The 22,416-nt window shown below is 38.8% G+C and overlaps 1 protein-coding gene across 2 annotated transcripts in view; it reads left to right on the top strand.

Moving 5' to 3' along the window:
- The window catches only part of DMD (dystrophin), a 2,128,065-nt gene that overhangs the window by 1,793,207 nt on the left and 312,442 nt on the right, over positions 1–22,416 (top strand). For both annotated transcript variants that reach the window (XM_067723245.1, XM_067723244.1), the window contains exon 60: positions 3,658–3,804. In XM_067723245.1, the coding sequence (XP_067579346.1) occupies positions 3,658–3,804 (147 nt within the window). The remainder of the gene's footprint in view (positions 1–3,657; positions 3,805–22,416) is intronic.

Below are 22,416 nucleotides of genomic sequence, written 5' to 3' on the forward strand. Positions count from 1 at the left end.
ATTAAACAGAACACGTGGCTTTTCTCCATTAATACTAACAGTAGTAGCAGTAGCAGTGGTAATAAAATCGTAGTAGTCAAAATTTAAAATAGATGCTCTCTATTCCAACTCAATTAGGACCTAGAGTTTAACAGTTAATTGAAAAAGTCAGTTAAATTAGGGAATCATAAAAAATATGTCTTAAACATTTTATTCTGTGTTAAAATAGTCACTAATATCTTAATGTTGTGTGAAGGTTTTTTCTTTGAGTGTAAATTCTCTGATTAGAGTTCTCCATAAATCACACTGATAACACAGACGTTCTGATTTCCAGTTCAGGTTTCCTTAATGCAGACAGAGTCCACTGGGAAACATGAGAAGCATTCTGAATACAGAATCTTTCTAAAATTTTCAGGTTGTTTTCCTACTCTTTTACAGTTGTCTTGTCCACACCCAATTCAGTAATACTTCTTTTTCTTTTTCTTTTAAAGCAATTTTCCAGAATATTTAACCATATTTTTATAGAAATAATAACTTATTTTCTTCTTAGACTTATATTTCTTTGGTTTAGGAAATCTTTCATTAAATTATGTAATTGCAATACTAATTGGCAAAAGCAGGTTTCAGAACGTACACACATTGACAAGTCAGCTAATGAGAGCTGAACGCCATGCATACTGACAGGTATCTCTAACATCTTATTTAGAGGTTGTTAGAGGCACCAGGCAGTATGTTTCCCAGACAAATGAAGACTCTGGCTAATCCGATGAGTCTTAAGTGGAGATCAGTTAAGGGAACTTCTACTGTAATTGGTAGATACAAGCAAAAAAAACAGAAGCCACAAAATCCCATGACAGTGTGTGTGTGCACGCGCGCGGGCTGGGGTTGGGGGGGCTGGGGGGAGGAGGGGGAGGGAGGGGGGAGAGGGGAAAGGAGACTGAGTGTTGTGATTAATCATGAATGCTGGAACTTATTTTTTAATCTCCTTCATCCTCCAAAACATTGATGCAGGATTAAAAATCTGTGTCCAGGACTTTGGGGAAGAAAGTGAAAATCAAAATACTCTAATAAGAGACCCTTGAACCATGTACATTATGTAATCCAAGGGGAGCTGAAATCTAGATATGACTTAACTGACATGGATACTGAACTCGACAGCTGAGAACCTCACTAGTGAAGGCAGTGTTTAGTGTACAGGGTTAATCTGCACTGTTGTCAGATTCTGCCCGGCTATCCTGTCATCTCTGCGATGGTTCCTACTTACAGTTCCCACTCATGTGATATTTACTTGTGGTTACTAGAAACTCATGTTATTACCCAGAAGACAGTGGTTCCATTTTTGTAATCATTGTTCTTGTCCAGGTTTCCCCAAATGACATTTAAGAAATCTGTTTTCTGGGTTTCCCTGGTGGCGCAGTGGTTGAGAGTCTGCCTGCCGATGCAGGGGACACGGGTTCGTGCCCAGGTCCGGGAGGATCCCACGTGCCGCGGAGCGGCTGGGCCCGTGAGCCATGGCCGCTGGGCCTGCGCGTCCGGAGCCTGTGCTCCGCAACAGGAGAGGCCACAACAGTGAGAGGCCCGCGTACCGCAAGAAACAAAAACAAAAAAATCTGTTTTCTAACCTTTCTATTGTGCAAAACAGTGTGATTATGGATCATTTCCTTTTAGAGATACGAATTCACGTTTATGGGGTTTAACTGCCTCTCTCCATGGGCACTTACTATGATTCTTTTTTTTAAATTTATTTATTCATTTATTTTTGGCTGCATTGGGTCTTTGTTGCTGCACACAGGCTTTCTCTAGTTGTGGCGAGCAGGGGCTACTCTGTTGCGGTGCGCGGGCTTCTTGTTGCGGTGGCTTCTCTTGTTGCTGAGCACCAGCTGTACGCGTGCAGGCTCAGAAGTTGTGGCTCGCGGGCTCCAGAGCGCAGGCTCAGTAGCTGTGGCACACGGACTTAGTTGCTCCATGGCCTGTGGGATCTTCCCAGACCAGGGCTTGAACCCATGTCCCCTGCATTGGCAGGCGGATTATTAACCACTGTGCCACCAGGGAAGTCCTACTATGATTCTTTTAATCCATGTATTTATTTATAAGGAAATGGAATAATATTTACTATCAATTCCTATATGAACTTTCTTAGTTTCAGAATGGTTCCTATGACATTCCACTGACATGAAATCGAATAAAGATAAAAACATCTGATATGATTTTTTCGCATCTGTGTGGTCAGTCAGAACGGTTTCTTTTGTTTTTCTTTGTTTATTTTTTTGATATATAATTCACATACCATAAAATCCGTCCTTTTAAAGTGTATAATTCAGTGGTGTATAGTATAACCACAGAGCTGTGCAACCATCACTGCTAATTCCAGAATATTTTTATCACTCCCAGAAGGAACCCCATGATTCTTTAATATAATATTTTTAATGACCACTTTTTAAAAAACTGTAAGTTCAACAGAGTGATTGTCACAATGTCCTTATTATCTAAGAACTATATAAGAGTCTTATACTCCATATGATACCACATTTTAGTGATGAGATGTTCAGTTTGATTTGAGAGGTAATGCCATTCTTATTTAGAATGTACATACTGGTTCCTGTCATTTGGAGTCAGCAGGAACTGGAAGGTTATAGATGAAGTCAGTGTAAACAGTGGTTTTATCAACAAAGTGAACCACAAAAATAACACCTGCCCAGATCAAGCAAGTCAGAACAGCACGTATAGCCAAGTAAGTGATGTCCTTGTGCACAGACATCGTATTACACAAACTGTTCTCCGAAGTGAGGGAATCTGCCCCTTAGAAATTGCTCATTGGAACACTGGGACATCATGCATCATGTTAAAGGTCCATAAATGTCATCTCAATAGGGTAGATATGATGCATGGTAACATCCTCCCCGTATCTGCATAGGGTTCTTCTCAACAGATTGTCATGATGCATTGCATCACAGAATCCTGCTGTAGTGCTTCAGAGACAGTTGAGAAGCCCCATGGGAGCCTTCTTCAGTCATTACTACAAGGACTAAAATACCAGGAGACCTGGAAGTCATTCTTAGGATTTGACAAAATACCCTAATCTCTAAATGAATCGATTTATTATGTAGTTGGTACGAAGTTGGAATGTAATATTTTATGATTGAGTACATCTTTTACTGTTAAAAAAGAAAGCCTCCATTTTCGGTTGTGAGATGAGTAGAATTTAGAGTCTAGCAGCATCGTATTTTTCCTTTTCCTTTGCCAATCCTGAATTTCTTTGGAAAGGTAATTTAATTGTTAAGAATATGCACTTTGGAGGCAGACAAACCTGAGTATGTAACCCCGGTTCCCCAAGTTTGACCCATGGGGCCTTGGGCAAGGTTTAACCTCTGCAGTTTTGTTCTCTCATGTATAAAATGAGAATTCGCCAACTACCAACCGCATAGTGTTTTTGTGTAGGAATAAAATCAGATTACGTTTGGACAGAGCTCATCACAGGATTAGGCACCTAGGAAGTGCTCAATAGATATTAGTAATCCACCCGTTAACAAATCTTCATTGTCATAATACCACTATAATAGAGCAAATGTTGCTGACACCTCCAACAAAATACGATACTTTGTAGTTCCCATGTGCCTGGGTTTTTTTTTTGCTTTAAATGTTCTCATCTTCCATTTTGCCCTTGACTATGTCACACAGGCACTTCGAGGAGAAATTGCACCTCTCAAAGAGAATGTAAGCCACATCAATGACCTTGCTCGCCAGCTCACCACGTTGGGCATTCAGCTGTCACCATATAACCTCAGCACTCTGGAAGACCTGAACACCAGATGGAAGCTTCTGCAGGTAGGCATATCATAAGCATTGCGGTTCCTTCTGTCAGTAAGAGAATATACAGATAAAGCTTGTTTGTAAGGAACAATAAAAGTAATTTCTTCATGTGATACTCATGATAATATTTTGTGAGTGTAGGATATTTTGTATTATTTAATAATTCCCTATGTGTATGTTTTCAAGCCTATTAATATTCATTTTTTAAGGGCTTAGAGTTAGACTTTACTATATCTTGCAATAAACATGGAAGATAACGCTGAATCGTGCTGGAAGAACTAAACTACTGGCATGCAATCGCTTTGTACTATCATCGCTTGGATTCTTAACACATCTTTCCTTTTGGAATCCTAATTTAAACAAGAGTCAATGGTAAGACACATTCTAAATCTTTTAAAGAAAGATCATCCTATCACAGACCCACACAACGAAGTTTTTCATAGGTTTGCATAGTAAATAAAGGGAATGTAGGTGTGCTCAAGGTCACACTTACTGGCTGTGGGACCTCTGGCAAGTTATTTAACTTTTCTGTGCCTCAGTGTTTCATCTGAAGAAAATGGGGATGTTAAATGTTTCTAAACCATTTGTCTTTTATCAGGACGAGTAAGTCAAAATACAAGGGAAATGCTTAGTAAAGTACTAGCCACATGGTCAGCACTGTGTGAATTCTAGTTCTTGGTGTTATTGCAGTTATAATTGTTATTATTATAGCATACAGGTTTTGGAATCAGACTTACTTGAAGTCACTTGACCTCTTTGATTGTCCATTTCCTCGTCTCCAGCATGCTTGCTGTAATATTAAAGGAAGTAATTCAGGTAGAGTTATTGGTACAGTACCTGGCTCACAGTAAGAACTCAGAATATGTAATGGTGGAATAGGTGTGTCTATATGTTCAATGCGTGAAGGCCACCATTATACCCCCAAACCTTAAAACTTGTTTGACCATAGAATTAAGGAATTGTTTCTCTCTTTTTCTGGTTTCATAAGATGCACAGAGTATGCTTCTGGGGACAGAGAGGAAAGAGGAAACTGGGTTTAAAAATATTTGTTTTCCAGATTCAGCTACTTATAATATGTTTACATTTTACTTCCAGTCTGTTTTAAATTGCAGATATCATTTTTAAGTTTTGTAATCGTAGATATTATCTTGCAGTTTGTAATTTTCCCTTAATATTTTTATATACATTTATTTATTTTTGGCTGCATTGGGTCTTTGTTGCTGCACGCGGGCTTTCTCATTGCGGTGGCTTCTCTTGTTGTGGAGCACGGGCTCTAGGCGTGCAGGCTTCAGTAGATGTGGCACGTGGGCTCAGTAGTTGTGGCTCATGGGCTCTAGAGCACAGGCTCAGCGGTTGTGGCGGACGGGCTTAGTTGCTCCGCGGCACGTGGGATCTTCCCGGACCAGGGCTCGAACCCATGTCCCTGCGTTGGCAGGCGGATTCTCAACCACTGCGCCACCAGGGAAGTCCCTCCCTTAATATTATAAAATGGGCTTTTTGTACATTACAGTACTCTTTACGTAAACATTATTATAATGGGTACATATTGAGATGAATATATTATAATTTATATTTGTATACTCAAATAAAAATAAAAATATTTGTTTTCAGTGTTTCAGTAAGAAAAAAAATGGTAAACCAGATTACTTTTCCTACTGGCAGTCCATTTAGGGGTGTGACTGAAAGTCCTGTTAGAGAACTGCTAGATCTTTAATAAAAACAAGTTCCAAACTCAAGACCTCTTGAGATCTCATATAATTTAATTTTTGTTGTGATGGATGGTCTTGAAATACATGTATGATAGATTGTTGTAAGTGGCATCGACTAAAGCAAGGCAGTATATTTAAGAGATTACATGCATTTCTATGTCTATTTGCTCCCTAGTGGTTAAGTACTATTAAAATCTTATCAGTTTCATCCTTAGTATGTTTCTCAATTTAAACATAAATAAGGAAAGTAATAAATGTCCAAGGAAAACCAATGGACACATTCGTTCCATTCAAGCACTCTTGAACTATTATCTTAAAATTTCTTTTAGTGAGCTGAATGCCACATTTGCTTTCAGAATGTGATGTAAATCTGTGACAATGGCATGTAAATTTACAAATGAGATAAAAATATTATGATAGGAAAAGTTAAAAAAAATCAGTGCTAAGTGATCCATCATAGTTACACTGTTATTTAAATATAAAGTATGAGAAAATATGAATAGCTTAATTTGTATGCATTCTTTAAAATGAATAAGGACTTGGTTATAAATATAGGGAAGTACATAAAAGAAGATAGTGTGATGTCGTAAAAAGAGTGTAGGAGTGAATAGTAGAATACCGAACTTCAAACTGAAGCTCAGCTATTATTTGACCATGTTATCTTGGGAAAGCCATTTGACGTCGCCCAGCTTCTGTTTCCTCGTTTGTAAAACGAGGTAATGCATTTCGTCTTAGGTCACAGCCATTTCAGTCCTATGATTGTGTATGTGGATATCTGGGGGAGATGCACATATGACAAAATTTAGTCTAGAATCAGTGGAGTTGCTTCTTCTTCATAGTACAAACGTGACCTGTTGGGATTATGTTCCTCCTCCTATCAATATAATTCTAACTTTTCAACCCCTCATCTCCAACACGCATATAACACAGCCTTCTCACATTAAATAATTCAGTTTGCGGCATATGCTCTTATTGTGGCAAATTCCACACGTTGCTAGTTTTTAACGTGACCTTAAGAATAGGCTTAAGAAGTGTTTTTAGCAGAAAGCTGATAAATACAAGGTTTGGGGTTGCACATAACTGAGTCAAGTTGATTCCATTTTTTTCTTTGACCAGAATTCTAACCACTCGGCTTTATTATAAATGTTGAGTCCTTGTTCAGAAAGTGAACAAAGCAAGAAGTGAGGTTCATATCAAACAACTTTATCCCCAGTACTGGAAGAGCAACTCATACATCCTGTTGAGAACCTTTTACATTTAGAAGAATGTATGTGAGACTAAAGCATTACCCAGCTTCTGTGGAGGGGAGTGTGAGCCCACCATTATTATGACATCATATTTCTATGAAAATAAAGAACTCATTCACTTACAGTGCTATGTCAGTTAAGTAAAATCATGACAAAAGTGTGAGTTCATCTTAGCTTCTGTGTCTGATAAGACAAAGAAAAACCAGGAATGGAGAGTTGGGGTAGTGGGAAGGCAGACATAAGCCTAAGAAAAAGAGTCTTACATTTGAGCAAATAGTGTAACAGAAGAAGTAGAGTGACATACTACCAGGCTATGTCTACTTGATGTCAGAATATCCTGGGTTTAGTTACATGATCCATTAATTTTGACTTAAAAAAGGCATGCTGGTTTTTTAGCTGTGTGTAGTATCTCTCAAAATGATAGGAACACATAAACCACATAGATATGAACATCAATAGCAATGTAAGACCCAGTCACAGAGTGTCTGTACATAGAAATAGAACGTATAGGGAGTTCTGGATTTATATTGAATCCACGAATAGAAGTATAGAGACATTGATTTGCCCATTTGAAACTCTCTGTGGGAATAAAATCCTATTTTCTCCCTCACAATAGACACGTTGGTGTGGATGTTTCTGTGAGACCATCGGACAATGTGTTTTGGGCAAAGGAAACCATCATTCCTTGTAGTTACAAAGAGTTTTCGTGTACATTACCTCACTTAATCCTCAAAACATTATGATTACGTATTATGATTACATAGTATCACTGTTCCCTTGTACAAGTAAGGAAACTGAGACTTACAGAGACGGTAAGTGACACAATGACAGTCAGACAGCTTTTAGGTGTCAGTCACGATCTGAATCAGTTGTGAACTGCAACTCCCTACCCTTTTTGTTGCCTCTTCTCACAGTCCTGTTAAGTTTGGACTTAACAGAGTCATACTTTAAAGCTATTTTGGGCAACACAATACTTCACTTTTTTTTCATGCTTCACTTCTTTTTTAAACAATTCTCAGGGATATCAACTTTGAAAGCTTCCTTTACAAGCCAATGGATTAATGAGCCCAGTTCACTGTACCCCTTAAAAGCACACCTGTCATTTCAAATATAAAATTATACAGCATTATATTCCTCATTGTCTTTATAACTCAGCAATTGTACTAAAATCAACCAAAAGTGATTTTAATGAATTAGCTCTCAAAGTGGAACCAATGTTAATACCTGATCCAGTAGAAATGGGTATTGAAACCAAATGGGAAGAAAAACTGATGATAAACCTTTCTAATTTTGAAGCATTGCACACACTTTTAGTGCCATAGTTGTGCTCTTTAGTCACCAAACACAAGTACTATAGGGAAGTACTACTAGGGAATGTTCTGCCCATTCCTCTGCATCATGAGTAAACCCACGAATAGCAACAGAAGCTGCAAATACACTTTAATATAAAATGTAAATGCTTCGTTGACTGTAGGATGTATAAAATGTAATCACTTGAAAAGTATTAAATATGAAGACATTTCCATGCATGACATTCTTTAAATATGTTTAAGGACAGCATCATGAATTATGTGTTTTTAAAGGTTTCCTAAGATTCTTCCAAAGTCATATGGGCAGTTATATACTCCATCGTCACATCTCTGTGGTAACTTTCTGTCACAGGGATGTAGACCCTCATCTTCTATATACTCCATTCCTTCTTTCATTCTTTCCTTCTTTCATTCAGTCAGCAGTGATTAAGCATCTACTATGTAGCAACCAGACATTGTAATTGTCCTATCTGGTCCAAGGACATAGTGACCAAAACTCCCTTCACTGCTTACGCCATCTTAAGCAAAGTTTTTTTGTTTGTTTGTTTCTATAAATTTATTTATTTATTTTTGGCTGCGTTGAGTCTTCGTTGCTGCGCGTGGGCTTTCTCTAGTTGTGGCGAGCGGGGGCTGCTCTTCGTTGCAGTGCACAGGCTTCTCATTGCGGTGGCTTCTCTTGTTGTGGAGCACGGGCTCTAGGTGCGTAGGCTTCAGTAGTTGTGGCGCACAGGCTCAGTAGTTCTGGCTTATGGGCTCTAGAGCACAGGCTCAGTAGTTGTAGCGCCCTGGCTTAGTTGCTCCGCGGCATGTGGGATCTTCCCAGACCAAGGCTCGAACCCGTGTCCCCCGCATTGGCAGGCGGATTCTTAACCACTGCGCCACCAGGGAAGCCCTTAAGCAAAGTTTTATAGATGAATTTTCTTTCCTTACTTCCATAATGGCCCACCCTCCCTCCCTTTCTCCATCTTATAAACAAATATGTGTGTGTGTATGTGTGTGTGTGTGTGTGTGTGTGTGTGTGTGTGTGTGTGTGTGTGTAGGCTGTTGTGACACTAATACTATAAAAGTAGTACCTTTTCAGATCTCTGGTTTACAAATTCTTCAATAATTTCTGACTGGGAGTTTGGTCTGTGTAATAAGATTAGCAAGATTCGTGGAAGGTCATGGAATCATATTTAGCTGGCCAACAAATATTTGCATGGCTTCATTTTTTAAAAAAAACTAAACAAGATTTTTAATTGAAAAACATTAAAAGTTCCGACAGAGAAGGTTATGTCCTTTACTTGCGTGAGGTAGGTTTTTGAAGCAGGCGCCTGTTCAGCTATCGCTTGGCCAAAAAGTTCGTTCGGGTCATCATACCGTTGTACAGAACAACCCGAACGAACTTTCTGGCCAACCCAATATATATGTATGTATGTTCTTATCGTCGTTGAGTACATGATTTGATCCTTTAAATGTGTTGATGGATTTTGAACATTTTCCTTATGTTCTTTCTTTATTTATTTTTTTTTAAGGATCTTGGGCTAATCGTTTTCCGTTGTGGTTTATGGGGTCCCTTCTTGGCAGGAAATGTAGTGAGCTGGGCAGTCTGCTCCTACAAATAGTGTGGACCCATTACCAACTGAGGGTGAGGAGAGGACAGCCAACTTTCTTCACTTCCGTTTTGCTGAGGGTTGGTTCTGCCGATGTCTCCTTAGCATGCCCTTCCGTGGCTTTTTCTTTAATAAGACCAAAAATGATTCTGCTTGTAGTTAGATCACAGAACTGAGAAGAAAATAAGCCTGTGGCCGTTCTCAAAGGAAATGTTTTCCTGCATCAGTGGTTCTCAAATGGTTGTGAGCCTCAGAATCACTTGGAAGACTTATTAAAACACAGATCACTGTATGATCACTGTGTGTGGGCCCAACTTGCAGAGTTTCTGATTCAGTAGGTCTGGGATGGGGCCTGAGATTCTGCATTTCTAACAAGCTCCCAAGTGAGGCTGCTGCTGGTCCAGAGCCCCACACTTGGATAACCGTTATTCTACATTAAACACTTGCTGGGTACAGCTGGGTTTAAAAGGTTAAATGTATATATGACTTCTGCAAGACACTTTGAGAACTTTAGAGTTACACTGTGGAAAATAAGCATAATGTCATGCAGAAAATTCTGTATCAGAGGAGTGTTACTGTGCTACAAGAAGGTGGAGACCCAAGCACTCATCTTTGAGGCAGAAAGAAAAGGGTGAAGGGAACTTTTAGTAGATTCCTAGTAACACCATATGAATTTATAACTATAAATCTAAAATGTAAATATGCATGAATATAATAAACATAATGTAAATATGAATTTACAGTTACTATATTTCAAGACACATGGTCTAGATGTAGATACTGAGCCCTTGAATGTAGCCAGTCCAAACTGAAGTGTGTTGTAAGTGTAATATACACATTAGGTTTCAAAGACTTAGTACCAAAAAAAAGGAATGTAAACCATCTCATTCATATTTTTGTATTGATTATATGTTGAGGTGAAAATATTTTGATGTATTTGGTTAAGTAAAATATATCATTATAATTACTCTCACCCACTTCTTTTTTTTGATTATTCAAAGTTAGATATTTCTGTTGAAAATGAACCAAGTGAGCCTGTAGCTTCAAGTAAAACAACCGACAGTGTTTCTTTTTTACTTTTTCAGTATGTCTACTAGAAAATTTAATAGTGTATGCAGCTCTCCTTATATTTCTGTTGGATAGTACTGGTCTAGAAGGTAAATCTCAAAACCTAGCATGGGTAAGAGTCACCTGCAGAGCTTGTTAAAATACCCCCCAAGACTCAGTAGGTATTGGCTGAAATCTGTGTTTCTGCATTTGTATCAAGCTCCCAGGAGATGCTGTTGATCTGTGACCAAACTGTGGGTCACAGAGTTTTACGGAGAGGTGTAGAAATGTATTTTTGCATGAAGCATTGTCTGTAGCTAGAATACAAAACTGTCTTGCCCATATACCAGTATTTTTCATAAATAAGTAACTGCAGGTGTGGTTACTAAACTCATACAGATTTTTATCGGTCGGTCACTTTTTCACAATTGACAGATACTAAGTAATACTTTTATTATGTGCGGATCCTCTAAGTCTTGGAAAGTTAATATGGGATCCACAGGCTTGAAAAGACTGAAAGCCACTATCCAAAAATATTGTAGGAAAAATTATTCTAACACATTCTAAACTGTAGGTAGCTCTTGTAAAAAGATTTCAACTATAACATCAAGTTTGATGTGCCCTTTGGCAGGAATTTTTTTAAGTTGAAGGTAAAGGGAATGAAAAGAACAAAGAGGAAAGAAGAATGTGTTTGTTTTAGAAAAGGTTGGGTCACAGAAGGATTTGTTGACATTAGGAATAGAATGACCCGTGAAAAAAGGGACAATTGAGTTCTAGGAAAACATCTTTTCAGTAAAGAGAGAACAATCATTTATGCTGAACCTCATCTCTGTTTAAAAAAAGAAAAAAAACAGAAGTGAACGAGTCCCTTTAAAGATTTAAAGGAATGTGTAAATGTAAATGTCCAGGCTAGTTACAGCCCTTAGAACACACTCAGGTTAACGTGCACTGTCAAGCTTACGGACATTTTCCTCAGTCACTGTGGTTTACAATGTTTTTACAGCTAATTGTACTTTATTCAAGAGGAATGATACTGAAGTTGCCCAGGTACCCTTGAAAGTAACGTAGACCAGATGTTCCAGAGTCCAGCCTCTTCACCCCAAAGAAGAATAATCTAGTTTTCATACTTTTAAAGGGCATACTTTATTTTTTTTTAAAGGCATCAGGATGTGTGGGACCATAGGGAGAAAAATGAATGATGTAGGGAGTGTGACCAAAAAAATTTATGAGGTACAAAATGAGAATGAAGCCAGTAGGAGTCAAAGATATGTTTATGAGTTAGAATGAAAGGCATATTAATTTTTTTAGAGATTTTATAAAGTGAACCAAAATCATTATGAAGTATTAGCTTGGTTACCTGAATGCTTGATCTTTCTGTACTACTTACTTTCTGATTTATTTTCATCAGGAACACTTTTTGCTAGTTCTGAAACCAGATACTATGGCAATACATATAATAGTTTTATTATTGTTCTTAAAGATGTGATGTGTTCCTGTTAAATGTGTTTAAACAGCAGTTTTATGTATGTATTTCTTTTAGCCTCTTGATCTCTCTAATTTCTTTTCAGAAATACGCATATAATTATGAGTACTTAAAATTGCCTTCATGCCCCTTTTCCTTCTCCCTTATTGTGCAGCTGACATTTGCCCTTTCCTCAGAATTCTCACTGCTTTATTCTTTATTCTTCTAAGTGTCCTTCTCCCTCTAGCCTGACCTCCCTCCTTCACTGCAGCCTGACCCCGCCCCACCCATTCTTCTGCATTTGTTTGCCCTGGTGGTTTGCTTCTTTGCTTTTCCCACTCTCCCGCTGCGTGTGAAACACTCCGCCAGCAGCTGCTCACATTTCCCAGGCTACGTCACGCACAACATTCAAAGAGCTGCTGTTCTCACATTTCCACCAGAAAGACTCCACCTCTTCTCCTTCCCTCCGCATTCCTCTAGAAATAACCCGCTTTCAGACCAAATGAAAAGCTGGATGTTAAAGCCAACTCTGTAAGTAGGACTGGAAACCAGCTTATGAAATTCAGAAATGCTATTTTTAAAGGTCAGTACCACAAAGGGCATTTTAAATTACTGTAGGTTGTCTTAATATTTCTTTATTCTTACAAATTCTATAATATCCTTAAAATAATGATCATTATGATATAAATTCTCCCTTCAGTTAATATATTCATTCATTTCAGAGGTAGGGCTGTGGTTGGAAAATATGATAAATTAGAAAGTATTAGAAATACAGGTTTTTTAATACAGGGCCATACTTTTTGGGCCAATGAAGTCGCACAAGATAAATTCAAGAAGAGTTGTTTTTAGTGAGTATTATGCATTGCTGAAATTAATAACGAGCACTTATCTAGCATTTACTGCCTGCCATTCACTATTCTAAGCATGTTTACATGTACTGTATTCATGCTTTTAAGCCTCACAATCACCCTTTGAGGTAGATATTATTTTTATCCTCCTTTCACAGATGAAGAGAATGAGAAACTAAAAGGTTAGATTGCTGGCCTGAGGTCGCATGGCTGGTGAATGAGAGCCAGGGTTTGAACCCAGGCAGCCTGGCTGTGGAGTCTGTCAGAACGACTAACTATACAATACCACTTCTTTGCTATAAAGTTAGACAGACAGGACAATATGTCCTCTTCGTTTACAGTTCAAACCTTTAAGCAAAAAGTATGACTTTCTCCTTACATTTACTCATTTGTCAGGGATCACCTGCATTAAGAGTTGAGGAAATGCAGATTTAAAGTAGGATGAGCATATGAATCTCAGAGCACACTCTCAGGGATAGCCTGTTTAGAACCGAGTCTGAGTCATTCACAGATTCAGAAGGAGAATCTCATCTGTAGAACCAGGAGGAATTCATCATCAAAATCTTCCTGAAGTGTGCAGAAATACTCCTTCATTCAGTAAATATTTTTCTGGTCCCTACCGTCTGCCAGACGCTGTGCTATGTAGTGGGGATGCAGTCATGGAAGCACTGAGCACTCTCTGCCCTAATGGGGGTTATAGTTTCTTGGGAAGACAGACATTTAAAAAATTCCCATATAATCATTACAAATTGTGGTAAGTGTTATGAGAGAAGATGCAGAGAAAGCGGCCTTCCAACTGAAACCTAAAGGATGAAGACAAGTTAGCTAAGTGACTTTTCTATGCATCTGTAGCTTTTATTCTAAATAAAAGCCTGAAGCTTGGGACTAACAAACTAAACAGAGTAGTAAAATTCCAGTATGTAAATTTAACAACTAGAAATCATTTGAAGTAATGGCCTGGAGAGTTAATATATAATTAAGTCACAGCAAAAGAGAATTTCCTATCATTCTCTATCACAGACAGCATCCTGTTTGCTTGCTTCGCGGCACTTAACGAAAATCTATAGCTATGTGTTTGTTTATTAAAAGTTTATCTGCACCACTTTGAATGTCAGCTCCATGAAGGCGGCAGGGGCCCTAACTACCATATCTAATGATACTTGTCAGTATCTTTTACATAGTAGGCACTCAATAAATAGTTCTTGAATCGCTGAAAGCATGAAAGTAAGCAGAAATGTTGTTGAAAACTAAAATAAGGGGAAAACTATACCACAGGCGGTATATTAGGAAACAAAACTAGTATTTCTGAAGAAACAGTATTCATGTCTAGATCTGTGGATGTATAAAGTTTACCAGTGCTTAAATAATTTTCAAAAGTTCCAAAAAGAAAAATAATTGATCAAAAATTAAATGTGCATCCTTTACTCTGTGGTGAACATGGTTTACTCATATCTTAGACCCTTATCAACAGTTAAATGATCTGTCTGCTCTGATGACATGGAATATACTTAATATTACCTTTGGAGGAATATGAGATAAAATAGCTTTTCTTCCTCTCCCTGCTTTATTTTAATTTAGGTATAATTTTTTTAGGTATAAGTGACATATAATTATACTCATTTCAAGCGTACGACACAATGATTTGATATTTGTATCTATTGTCAAATGATCACCACAATTTGTCTAGTTAACATTCATCACCACACCTAGTTACAAAATCTTTTTTCTTGTGCTGAGAACTTCTAAAATAAACTCTTTTAGCATCTTCCGAATATGCAGTACAGTATTTGTGTGTGTGCAAAAATGTTCATGGAAGCTTTATTCACAACAGCCTCAAACCGGAAACAACCAAATCCATGAACAGGTGAGTGAATAAACCTATTTGGTATATTCATATAATCCATTACTACTAGGTGCTGGAAGGAATTAAAAAGAGCAAACTGTGAGTGTGTGTAACAACATGGATGAATACCAAAAACGTGTTGTGCAAATAAGCTGGACCCCCCAAAAATAGATACTCTGTGGTACCGTTTACAAGAAGTTCTAGAATAGGCAAAACTAATCTGTGGTGAAATAAATCAAAATGGTCGCTGTCCCTGGAAGGTACAAGGAGAGGCGACCAGGAATGGGCATGAGAGAACTTTCTGGGATGATGGAGATATTCTATATCTTGATAGGAGTTACAAGGTTACATATTTTCCGTAACCCATCAAACTGTACAGTAAAACTTGTGCATTTCACTGTATGCAAACCATATCCCAATAAAAATGTTTTTTTAAAGACTCACATAATATCTAAGTGTATAGAATAAACCTTGAAAGTTTTTCTTAGCTTGACCATCTACCTGCACCCCACTTTCCCTTTCATTTTGGCCTGTTATCCTTCCAGTCTTGTTAATGCATTTACATGCCTACGTAACATACCCCGTCCCTCCCCCCACACACATTTTCTTCTTACATACACAGCATCAGAGCATAGACGTTGTTCTATGCAGAATTGTCTCTGAGAAAGCACATCTGACTGTCATTACCTCCCTGCCTCTTAAAGCTTTCTAATGGTTTTCCCTTGCCTTAGGACAAAGTTCCAACCCCTAACCCTGCTTATAAGTCCCCGGGAGGTCCAGGCTCTTCCTCCCTGGCCAGTCTCACATCCCCAGTTTCCTTGTGCATTAGAGACTTCTGCCTGCCTGTGCTCCCTCGGCCTGAAACATTTCCACCATCCTCCTGCTTTTGATCTGGCTCTTTTTTTTTTTTTTTTAACTGTATCTTTTTCTTTCCCTCCTAGAGATTCTTTATTTTTTTAAACGGAAGTATAGTTGACTTACAATGTTGCATTAGCTACAAGTGTACAGCAAAGTGATTCAGTTATACATATATAAATATATATATATATTCTTTTTCAGATTCTTTTCCATTACAATATGGCTCTTAGGCTCTTAATACACATTCTTTTGGTCACTTCATTTTTTTTTCTTTTTTGCAGTAACCAGTTTTTTTTAACAGCTTTATTAGAGTATAATTGCTTTACAATGGTGTGTCAGTTTCTGCTTTATAACAACGTGAATCGGTTATATATATACATATATCCCCATATCTCCTCCCTCTTGTGTCTCCCTCCCTCCCACCCTCCCTATTCCACCCCTCTAGGTGGTCACAAAGCACCGAGCTGATCTCCCTGTGCTATGCGGCTGCTTCCCACTAGCTATCTATTTTACATTTGGTAGTGTGTATATGTCCCTGCCACTCTCTCACTTCGTCCCAGCTTACCCTTCCCCCTCCCCGTATCCTCAAGTCCATTCTCTAGTAGGTTGCAGTACAGTATTATTAACTGTAATCGTCATGCTGTACCTTACATCCCTGTAACTTAATTTATTTTACAACTGAAAGTTTGTACCTTTTGATGCTTCTCCCGTTTCACCCACCCACCTCCGCCTGTGGAAACCACCCATCTTTTCTCTGTATCTATGAGTTCATTGTTTTGTTTTGTTTTATTTGTTTTAGATTCCACATATCAGTGAGATAACACAGCATTCGTCTTTCTGAGTTATTTCACTTACACATAATGCCCTCAAGGTACATCCATGTTGTCACAAATGCCAAGATTTCATTGTACAGTTTCTTTATCCCCTCATCTGTCAGTGGACACGTAGGTTGTCTCCATGTCTTGGATATTATAAATAATACTGCAATGAATTTGTAGAAAATGGAGATGAACTTTCATTTTCCAGTTTGATATAAATAGGATATACAGTATACACTCTTTTTTGGTCTCATTTCTTTCAGTCACCATACATATCTTGAGATTCATCCATGTTGTTACATGAATCAATAGTTTATCCCTGTTTGTTGCTGAGTAGTATTCCATTATATGAAAATACTCCAGTTTATTCATTCACCTTTTAGTGGACTTTTGGGTTGTTTCCATTTTGGGGCTATTTCAGATAAAGCTGCTGTGAACATTCATGTACGAGTCTTTAAATGGACTTATGTTTTTATTTCTCTTGAGTAAATGCCTAGGAGAGGGACAGCTAGATTATATGGTACCTGTGTGTTTAACCTATTAACACAAAGCAGCTGTACCATTTTACATTCCCACCAGCAATGGATGAGAGTTCCAGTTCTTTCATATCCTCTCTAAATTTTGATATGGTCAATCTTTTATATTTTAGCCATTTCAGTAGATACGTAGTAGTATCTCACTGTGGTTTTAATTTGCATTTCCCTAATGTCTAATGATGTAACTTCCAGCTTTCTTGTTATGAGTGCTGGCATGGTGTAACTTTTTTTCATTTATTTGCTTTTAGCCTATTTGTATCTTTATATTTAATGTGCATTTCTTCTAGGCAGTGTATAATTGGATTTTGCTTTCCTTTAGTCCAATCTGACAATCTCTTTTAATTGGGAATATTTAAACTGTTTATATTTAATGTGATTATTGACAGAGTTAAGTGTAAACCTATCATCAAGCTACTTATTTTTGCTTCATCCCGCTGGTTCTTTGCTTGTTCCTCTTTTTCTGTCTTTGTTTGTTCCTCTTTTTCTGTCTTTGTTTAGATTAATTGGAATTAATGAATCCATTCTCTCCCATGTTGGCGTATTAGCTGTAACTGTTTTGTTATTTTAGTGGTTGCTTTGGGGTTTACAGTATACATCTTTAACTTATCACAGTGTATCTCTGAGTGGAAGTAGACCACTTCACATATGATATAAGAAACTTTCTATAATATATTTCTATTAATCCCTTTCCAAAGTGTGCGCTACTGTTTGATCCTTTGGGGTCTTTTAAGATTAAGTGGGATTAGGTCAACACTCAGTCTAGGGCTAATTATTCCCCACTACTGAGGCAAGACCATTCTGTGTACTCTACCCAATGCCCTGTGAATCTTGAGGGCCCCAGTATGAGTGGTAGGAAATAGGCACTGCTCCCTGCCATATATGAGTGCTGGACAGTGTTATTTCTAATCCTTCCTGGTAATTTTTCCCCAGCCCCCCGCACAGTTTCCTCACACATGTGCTAATCAGTACTTAGCTAACTATTTGAGGGAGACCCTCTGTAGATCTCTAGGGTTCTCTCTGTGTGCAGCTCTTTCCTCTCTGGGCTTCTGTCCTGTAAATTCTAGCTATCTTAGGCTTCTCAGAGTCTCAGTTCCATCCCTTCAACTCAGGAAGTCTGCCAGGATCCTCCTGGGTTCTTCTTCCCCATGCTGTGGTCTGGGAACTCTCTCAAAGTAGTAATCTGGGACTACCCTAGGGCTCACCTCATTATGTTTTCCATCTCTCAGGGGTCACTGTGCTTCCTTGTTTGATATCCATTGTCTTACAATCCATTGTTACATGTATTTTGTCCATGTTTTGGTTATTTCAAGACAGAGGTTAAATTTGTTCCTTATTACTCCATCTTGTTCAGAAGCAGGGGTCCTAAAATAGCTTTTGAAGTACTGGGTTTTTTCCCTTGATTTGGAGATCATACGCAAAGAATGTTGGAGGAAGACACATAATTAGTTGATAATGGGCAATCCTCCAGACACAGAGATGCTGTTAGGCACTTACCGACATTGCACATACTTTGTTTTTCTTTCACAGTAGCAGTGATTGCCTTGCACTGTTTCCATCACACTTTGCCTAGTTGTATTTAGGGCCTTGCTTTTGCAATCAAGTTGGCTAAGCCTCAAGCCTTAGTCTATATCTAAAGAATCTGGCCAGGGCCTAAAGCCAAGGCACAAGGTGCTCCAAGCGTCAATTGGCCAATAGTACAGCTGCTAAATCTACTTTTAAAAGAGCTGAATATGTCAGTGTGTTTCATTGCTTTAAAAATATCCACTTTGAATTACTGAATATTTTAATATTCTTTATACTTCAGCAATCATTCTTTAAAAGCTTCTGTTTAATTATTTTTAATACTATATCATTTAATGACCAGTGTACTACCATGCATGTCTTATTTGAGGGAAGATGGCCTGTTTAAGTTGTTACTGCTCATCAATTCAGAGGATTTTAGTTCTGGAAGTCCAGAAATCCAACCCTTGACTTTACAGACATCACATGATATGTCATAGTTCACCCAGCTAGTTCATAATGGAACCAGAACCAAAAACATGTTCTATATTCTTCTCACATCCTTTCATTTTATTCATTTTATTCCTAAAAACACACCCTTCAGTTTAAATATTCTATATTCTAAAATATATTCTATAGAATATATTCTGTATTCTAAAACGTTTTTAAAAGGAATTACTTATCCAAATCCCACCAGTCTTGCAAGGTCCATGTGAAACAATGCGATAAAGACTGTGAAAGTGCTTCAGAAACTATTAAATACTATGAAAATGTAAGTTTTATTATTAGAACTGCAGTTCATTTCTGTGAAGCCTTTCTAAACTTTTTCACTTTCCTGAACTTGATTATGCAGTGTCTTTTCTAAAACATTTGTTCTTCCTCTATAGGAATTTAATCCTTTCTGCCCTGCTGCGTTGTAAAAAGAGGGCCTCCTCTTTTCTAGAATCTACTGATATTTTATAGTATTCCACACCTAGTGGGTTCCCATTAAATGTTGAAGAAAATTGTACCAAATTTCTTTCTAGATGTGTGGGTGAAAAAACTATTCTGATCCTTAAAAAGAAAAGGTACTTTCAAAGGTTAGTTATGGTAACACTTGCTCTTTTATATTTGCAATAAAATTGTTTTAATTTGTCTTACATTCAGCTGATGCATCGTGTCTGCATCTCCTCGTTAAAACTGAACAGATTTCCGGGTTAATGTAATATTGATAATGTCTAACAACAGCTGCCTATACTCGCAAGAAAAAGAAGATAGGAGAGCAGAGTCGTGAGCTTCGGATTTTTCCCTCTGCTTTTGGCATGCCTTTCCTCTGAATTATAGCTTACATTTCTTTATTATCTCAGTTTGACTTAGTCTTTCTAAACATGCACTTCTGTTTCCATCAGTAAATATTTACTGCATTACCTCTTAATGTACTTTCTTCTCGTAACATAGAAAACTCACCTGTGGGTGGATCACTCTATACATGGCACTTAGGCAGTATAGAAAGATCTTGAATTGCTTCAAACAAGTCAGGACCCCCGGTTCTCAGGCATAGCTTTCTCTTCAGACACTTAAACTTTAGGGGCAATAAAGTTATCCACGGAGCTAGAGCTATGGTGCTCCACTTGGGAATTCTAACGTTAGCCTCTTTGAATTAAGTCCATTATCCGTCATGTATCTCAGTATATTTCTGTGCAGTACATAGAATTTTCCTTTCAGAGTTACCTTTCCTCTTCCTGAATGTAACCTGCTGCCTGTCTGCTGAGTGTACTCTTAAATCCCCTTCTTCTCCATGCGTAGTGGCCCCTTTCCTGCTGGGCCAATTAGATACTGATCCTGCCACTGCAGCTTCCTTTCCAGCCTTTTCTGCTCCTATAGCAAGCATGAGAGTTCTCTGCTGGTAGTTAGGATCTATCCCTAGGAAGGTGGGACAAGTTGTCCTCAGTTCGGCCCCAAAGGAGTATTGTTTAATCTCCAGGGTGTGGTGGACACACTATTATTTCCATTTCCCCAAACCTACTCCCTCTATTCTATACACGTACACCCTTCTCCCTTGCCGGCAGAGACCTGGCTTCTTCAGGATCTACCCTCCTCCAGATGACCGTGTTCACAGAGGGAGGCCTCAGCCCCAGGGAGTGAATAATGACAGTACTGAGCTATTGCATGGTGATCTGCTTCTCCCCATCTCCTTGCCAAGCATCAGACATGGGCGTTTAATGCAATCTCTGGCATTAAGATACAAAGGGAAGTCGGCTAGCGGAGCATCTGAGAAAGGTTCTCCTCGCCCAGGGAACTAAATGGACATTCTTTTTCTTCTGGATGCTGTGCCTACTTCTTCCCTGTACCTGGAATGCTCTTCCCCCAGATATCTAAGTGAGTAACTCTGTCACCTTCTTCCAGTCTTGCTCAAATCTCAGCTTCTTAAAGAAACCTCCTTGAAAATTAACCACCCTATTTAAGCAGCAACCTGCCCTACGTCCCCCTTCCCAGTCATCTCAATTCAATCCCCCTTAACCCTGTCATGGTAGTTCTTCTACAAAGATGTCCCCCCGCCCCACCACCATGAACCATGCCTCCAGTATACCTTGTATAGCCCCCTCCCACACTGAATCTGGGCTGGCCTTGTATTACAAATCAAAGGCAGAAGTGACATGGCAAGACCAAGCCTACGTCAGAAGAAGGCTTGCAGCTTCTATCTTGGTCACTTGGAATACTCACTGTGGGGGAACTGAGCTGCTGTAAAAGAAGTCTGACTACCATCAGGTCACTGTGCTGTGAGGAGCTCTAAGCTAGCCACAGGGAGAAGCTGCATGAAAAGACAGAAATGCTTGGCCAGCCCCCAGCCGTTGGAGCCATCCCATGTGAGGCGCCAGATGTGAGCAAAAAACTGCCTGGGACATCCGTCTCAGTCGAGCCTTCAGATGACTCCTGCTCCAGCTGCCATCTGACTGCAAACACATGAAAGACCCCAAACAGAAAACACCCAGCTGAGCAGATAGTGATAAATGTTTGTTTAAAGCCACTAAGTTCTAGGGTGGTATGGTTCTCAGCAATAGGAATGCTGACCTGTTTTTCCTTCTTTCCATAACATTCATAATATACTGCAGAATTAACATATTTAGTATGCTTTTTTAAATTGTCTGTCTCCCACCATGAGAAAGCAAGCTTCAAGAAGCCAGGGATCTTGTCTGTTTTGTTTGCTACTGTATCCAAGGCACCTAAGAACCGTTCTTAGCATGGTAAATATTTGCTGAACGAACGAACGAATGAATGAATGAACCAGAACTCGAGTAGCTTTTCGTGAGTGTGTGGTGAGTTCACCTAAGGATGGCAGAGTGGAAAGATGGGAAGAACCTGAGTCCTAATAATGCCATTGTGCGTCTGAGTTACCCAGTCCTCTGCTCTTGCCTCTGCACTCCTATTCAAGCCATTTTGTGCTAGGTTTTCTATTACCTGCAGCAGAAAGCATTCCATCTGGCACATGGTCTTTCAGACCATCCTGATTTGCAGCCATAGGACTCAGACATGACTGAAGCAGAGGATGCATCCAGGTGGCACACACCATGACACTCTCAAAATGTGACACTCCTACTGAGTGAAGTACCTGGTTTATAATATATTCTTTCGTTAGTCCTTCTCCCAGGAGACCTCCTTGGTCTCCCTGCAACAGATATCTGGAGGGCCACTAATATGACTATAATACACTTCTGGATATGTAACTCCAGAACTGGTTACAACTTCAGCTTTCTCTCAGTTCCCATAAGTCCCCATCCCATGAATTTGCCACACTTACCTGAATTTCTCAGACTTAAGCTGGGACCAGTGCCACTCAAGCTGGGACCTCCACCGCATAGCAAAAACCAAACATTATT

This window comes from Pseudorca crassidens, chromosome X, assembly GCF_039906515.1.
Source record: "Pseudorca crassidens isolate mPseCra1 chromosome X, mPseCra1.hap1, whole genome shotgun sequence".
In the NCBI taxonomy this organism is placed as follows: domain Eukaryota; kingdom Metazoa; phylum Chordata; class Mammalia; order Artiodactyla; family Delphinidae; genus Pseudorca; species Pseudorca crassidens.